This window comes from Chroicocephalus ridibundus, chromosome 8 (assembly GCF_963924245.1).
Source record: "Chroicocephalus ridibundus chromosome 8, bChrRid1.1, whole genome shotgun sequence".
In the NCBI taxonomy this organism is placed as follows: domain Eukaryota; kingdom Metazoa; phylum Chordata; class Aves; order Charadriiformes; family Laridae; genus Chroicocephalus; species Chroicocephalus ridibundus.
Window position 1 is genome coordinate 39,363,477 of NC_086291.1, and position 5,508 is coordinate 39,368,984.

The 5,508-nt window shown below is 56.6% G+C and overlaps 1 protein-coding gene across 2 annotated transcripts; it reads right to left on the minus strand.

The window, feature by feature from the left end:
• Positions 1 to 839: 839 nt before the first annotated feature.
• On the minus strand, positions 840 to 3,371 carry MRPS34 (mitochondrial ribosomal protein S34). 2 transcript variants are annotated; one of them, XM_063344885.1, is made up of 3 exons: positions 2,957 to 3,371; positions 2,804 to 2,846; positions 840 to 1,957 (listed from the first exon to the last, which is right to left on the minus strand). In XM_063344885.1, the coding sequence occupies exons 1-3, from the start codon at positions 3,248 to 3,250 to the stop codon at positions 1,680 to 1,682; spliced, it is 615 nt and encodes a 204-aa protein (XP_063200955.1). In that variant the 5' UTR covers positions 3,251 to 3,371; the 3' UTR covers positions 840 to 1,679. The 2 variants fall into 2 exon arrangements, with proteins under 2 accessions (XP_063200955.1, XP_063200954.1); XM_063344884.1 differs by having other exon boundaries at positions 2,933 to 3,370.
• Positions 3,372 to 5,508: the final 2,137 nt, after the last annotated feature.

Consider the following 5,508-nt stretch of genomic DNA (forward strand, 5'->3'; position numbering starts at 1 on the left):
GGGCCTGGGCCCCGTCAGGGAGAGCACTGCCTGTGCTGGGGTTGCATTCAGCTCCTGCCTGCGCAGGTCAGAGGACCAGATTGTTCAGCTCGTCCCATCTCACTCACATCTACACCCCCTGTCCCACCTCTTCCGTTTGTGTGCTGGGTCAGGAATCACGGTAAGGACAGTGAGGCACCAGCCCAGCACCTGGCGGCAGAGGCTGTGGAAACCAGAGCTGCTGTTTTACATCAGCCGCAGCTGCAACAGGCAGTCTCACAGCCTCAAACTGTTTGTGCCTTCAGCAACGCTCTGGATTTTCCCCCCGCCAGACTCTCCCATTGCTTCGGAAGCCAGTGAACCGGCCCTGGCGTGTGGCCTCCTGCGCTCCTGCTGCAGTGGAGGGACAAGAGCCCAGCTCTTCCCAGCCTTTGCACGAGGTTTTAACTCGTGAGAAAAGCCTCTTACCCTTAATCCTTCAGGAGTCTCTGGTGAGGAAGCCCATGGAAGGCCAGGCAGCTGATGCCGATCCGTTTGTTCCTCCCTGGGGCCACAGGGGCATCCCCTGTCCCACCCAGGCCTGCCGTGCAGGGCACAGGCTCAAGTTTTTGCCTTTCCCTCAGTAAATCCCTTCAGGCTACTTGTGATTTCAGGACACTGCAGCAAACGGAGCAACACCTCTTGACTACCCACTACAGCAGACAACTCAATAGCTGCTTCTGCTGGGAGCTGACCTGTAGGGTTACAGACCAAAGAGCTCTTGTGCCCCCTCCACCCACACCCAGACTCGACCCTCCAACAGATCCAGCAGCAGAACCCACAGCCACCGCAAGAGAAAAATTAAATGCTAAGAACTGCACTAAAGGGTTGCATGTTTTAATGTTTTGGGGTTTTTTTGTTGCATGTTTTAACTTTCACCACAGCACGCTGCACTGGAACAGGAGGGAATTTGCGATCGGCTTCAAATAGTAAGAGCCGATCCTGCATACCTTGCATCACCAGAATTAAAATGATTTCTCTAATCTGACAGCTGTCTCAGGGAGTAAGAGATGGACAGCACTGGATAAGCTTAGACTCCCAAAGTCAAGTGGTGTTCCTCCCTTGTTGTTCATTGCCATCACATGTCAGTAATGCAGATGATTCTGCAGTGGTGAAGAGGAATGTGATGCTGTGTCTGGTAAGCTAACGGCTCTGCATTTGGACCTCACGATGATCTCCACGCACTGAAAAAAATACAAAGTTTTCTTCGAACTGTGCTGCAGAAATAAGGAAACATTTATTTTCGTTAGTAAATACATTTGTACACAGCTCTGTAAAATAACATGGTATTCTCAGTCATTCTTCTGTGATTTATGTAGGGCCCAATCTGAAAAATGTTGTTTAAAAACCTGTAATTTTCAGGCTGTAGAGAAAACGGTGCTCCAAAGAACTGCAGCTGGATAACAGGAGCTATGCACTTGGGACTATCCAGGGAACAAGAAGGTTCCTCTGCTGACTGAGACCAAAATTATGGAAAAAAAAAATAAAAATCTGAATGTATCTACATCTTTCCTTTCAGATGAGGTCACTGCATAGGGCTGGGGAGAAAGGCGGGAAACCTGGATACACCACGCCACAGTGACAAGGGGGTCTTCTGTAGGATGCCGTGCTTTTAACACACGGTGAGAGCACGTGGGAAGCTCGGGACATAGAACAAGTCTTTATACTGGTGTCCCTGCAGCTTTTTTCTTTGCACGCCGAAGGGGAGAAGCCGTGACCTTCTCCAGATCAATCACTGGCTCCTCCGTGATGGGTTTTCCCTCTTTCTGCCACTGCGCAAGGATCATGGCTCGGAGCAGAGGCGGGTACGGAAGGTACCGAATTGTCTCCTCCGGCACTGGGGTGAATTTCTTGAAGGCCTCCTCCTCATGCTTGGGCACCACACGCCAGTCATGGTACATGACTTTGTCGATCTCTCTCATTTTTTCTTCGGTTTTGCCTGAGAAGAGATGATGAACAGCAGTGGACAACACTATCAATAACAAACTCCCTCTGGGAAATGCAGCGAGTGTCAATTCTCCAGTATCAAAGGTGCTACACCAGGCAATAGTAAAGGAAGTTTTCAAAGGTTCGGACAGTACCTTCCCTGCTGTACTATGGGATCCCACTTCTGTCCTCAGAAATCAAACCAGAAACACGCTAAAAGGACTACAGGCAAGTTGTTCCAATTCCCTTAATTTAAAATATTGCTTCATCTCTCTATGGTTGAGTTTCCGTGGCTAAGGAAGGAGAGCAATTTCTCTCTACACTTACTGAAGTTCCCTGGGAAATTTAAAGTTAAAAATGCTCAGAGACTTTAAAACCTTTGAAAGAAATTGTTTCAGAAACTCTCGTAAGTGACAGAAGCAGCTTTAAAAAGGCAAATTCACTTACGCATCTCCAAGCGTTAATTTAAAATCCCAATAATGTTAGGTTTGCTTGCCATCGCTCCTGTTCTACTGGTGATTTTACCTGGAATGTCCTCGTGTGTTGCTCTGTGTCTGGCTTTCCAAGCCTCCGAACAGCCCCTCACCTCACCCCCTGCGCTCCCGGAGGGCCCGCCCTGCCTCTCCCACCGCCTTCCCCAGGCACTCGCTCCCCGAGGGCCGGACCCCGGCACCTGAAGCTACAACACGGGGAAAGCCTTTCCTCATCGGCAGGTCTGAGAGAAGCGGATTTCCCGAGCGGGGAGGCCGCGGCCTTCCCCGCCCCCCCCGGCTCTACCCGCCCTCCGCGGCATCCCCGGGTCCCGCCCGCAGCCGCTCTCTCCCAGCCCCACGGGGGTAGGGAACCGAGCCGGCGTCACCTCTGAAGGTCAGGTAGCCCCAAGCTCTTCCGTGATCCATGTTCTGCAAGGAAAACAGGGGCCCGTTGAGGGGGGACGCGGCGAGGCGGGGCCGGGGCCGGCGCCCCCCGGGGCGGGCGCGGGGGTTACCTCGGCGGTGTAGTCCGCCTTCACCTTGGCGATCACCCAGTAGCAGGGCTCGTCGTGCGCCCACAGCCAGGACTTGCGGGTGACGGTGCGGCCCACGCCGAAGCGCGGCAGGCGGCAGAGCAGCGCCAGCAGCCGGTGCTCGCTCCGCACGTCCTCCCAGGCCCGCACCGGCAGCCGCTTCTGCGTCAGCGGCCGCCGCATCGTCTCGTAGTCCAGGGCGAAGCGCTGCGACTCCCGCGGCCGGTTCTTCAGCGCCCGGTACTCGCGGATCTTCTTGGCCATGGCGGCGATCGGACGGTGCAGCTTCTTGCGGGCCATGGCGGCGGCCGCGCGCTCCGACGGGACGGGAGCGGGAGCGGGACGGGGCCCCGCCGCGCCGCTTCCCCTCCGCCCGGAAGCCGCCCCGCCCCCGGAACGTCCGAGCCCCCGGAACGTCTGAGCGCGGCCCAGGCGCACGGGGCGGGGGGATGCGCTGCGTGTGGCGGAAGGAGCGGTGATCTTCGCTCCGAAGCGGCCATGTATTTATTGATTACAAAACAGGGGTTTAACAAAGTTGGATAGTGAACGCGGCAGTAGTTTAACGAGGCTCGGTGGCAAGGGACACTGCGTGATTCACTGCATGGGGGACAGGGTCAGAACCGTCAGGGAGCCCCCCTTGAGCTTCCTGCACGGCCTCTCCGAGGAGCCGGGGCGCGGCTGGATCCAGGCCTGGTCCCACACTTGGTCAACGCTTTATGTCTAAAGGATTGTATATGCGCAATCGATCCTTTATATCCCTTAGCTCAGATTTCAAAGTTTAGCGTGCTATAAACCACTGACCGAGGATCTGCTGCAGCATCTCTGAGTCTCGAGCAGTAACCTCGAGCAGCATTCCTGCCCGGGGCAGGTCCTGGCCTGCAGGAGAGCTCCAGGGCTGTTGGCTATTTACGGGGTAAGATGATTGACCTCTAGTCACAGCTGCATATGGACCAGAGGGCCAGTGCTGTGGTGAGGTGGGCGCGTTGCTCCAGTCAGCCCTTGGCTGTTGTTTTCTGTCCCCCCAAAACCACCTTCGAGCGGCTGCCACTATCACGACCAGACGCAGCCGTTGCAACCACCACGAGCGGTTATCGCTTGGGCAGGGGCATGGGAGACAGTGGTCAGGTCAGGGCAGGGGGAGCACAGCGTCACACCGTGGCAGCCCCTCGCTGGGGTCCCAGCTGGGCAGTGGTGCGGCCACTCTCAAACCCCCCCTCGCCCGCAGTGTGGATGTACAGAGCAGAGATTGGCCCAGGTCTGGCCGCATCAGCCCTGGGTTTTGGCTACAGACCGGCAAATTAAACCTGTCAGGAGAAAAGGGATTTATTTATTTATTTTAAAACCCATACGTTATATTGAAGGAAAGACACCCATCCCAGTCCTGCTGTTGAGTCCTTTACTGAAGGCATTCAGGCACAGAGCGGCTTCTGTCAGCAGCCAAGATCAAAGTGTGGGCGAAAAGTGGGGGGCGGGGTGTGTGTGTTACAATGTGTTACGCTGTGTTACACCACAAAACAAATAAAACCATTTTTAAAGGGTGTTAATGGTTTTAAAACAGTACATTTTATCCTAAGGTGGTGCACCTCTTGAAAAAAGGCAGGGGAGCTGTAACAAGGGGGATTTACCCGAGTAAGTTGACAAACTCCAATTTAGAGTAAGATACTCGACCTCAATCTAGCCAAATATTGGAGAAAAAGCAGGGTGATTAAACCGCCTATTTCAGGGTGCAGAGCGGGTAGCTCCTATCTAGGGCTATGCAGCACAGGTATCAAGCTCATATCCATTAAGGCACCTACACTGAGGTTTCTGTGGGGGCACAGAGTGGAAGAGGACACAAGAATGATGGAAAAATGGTCAAACTGGCTTAGTCAGGCGCACAAAAAGGAATGGAAACACCAAACGCAGCAAGTCTTCCGGAAAAACCCATGCAACTCTACAGCAGCCGGCCAGAGACAGCGCCTCCCGGCTGCTAACAGCAGGCGAGCGAGCGCAGACCGTGTTCCAAAACCCCCCACCCCCTGGTCTGGCCTAAGGGGGGGGTCACTGGGGGATACGAGCGCAGGTCACAGGAGCCTCCCGGTACCCGTCGCGGGATAGCCGTCCTCGGGCAGCCACAGCAACCGTCGCCCCAGCGGCAGCCGGCCCCAGGCAGCCACAGCAGCCTCCGTCTGCTCTCCGTAAGGCGACACCTCCTGTCGCCGCAGAGACGCCGGGGAGCCCCCGGGGCGGCGTGGCAGAGCAGCAGCGACCCGCTGACCGCCACGGCCGCTTCCCCCGCGGTACTGAGCACAAATCTCTCCCGCCCGGCGGCCGCCCCCACCCCGCGCCGCCGCGGGCAGGACGAACTGGCGGAGGCTCGAACCCGGACGAACTCGAGCAGTCCCCGCTCCGCCGCCACGCACGGGGCGGGACTGAACCCCGCCCCGCCCCGCCTCAGCCCGACGTCACCACGACACGGCGCGTCCAATCGGCGCCGGAGCCGCAGTCACGCCTCGGGGGAGAGGCCGGTGACAGCCCGCCCGCCCACGTGACGGGGGCTGTCCAATGGGCGTCGCCGC

Bases quoted from the DNA above. Each gene is read 5' to 3' on its own strand.
- MRPS34 (XM_063344884.1), bottom strand. From the start codon at position 3,250: ATGGCCCGCAAGAAGCTGCACCGTCCGATCGCCGCCATGGCCAAGAAG. The intron at 2,847-2,932 runs GTAACCCCCGCG...TTTTCCTTGCAG, and splicing joins AGGCGGACTACACCGCCGAG to AACATGGATCACGGAAGAGC. The intron at 1,958-2,803 runs GTGACGCCGGCT...ATCTCTTCTCAG, and splicing joins GGGCTACCTGACCTTCAGAG to GCAAAACCGAAGAAAAAATG.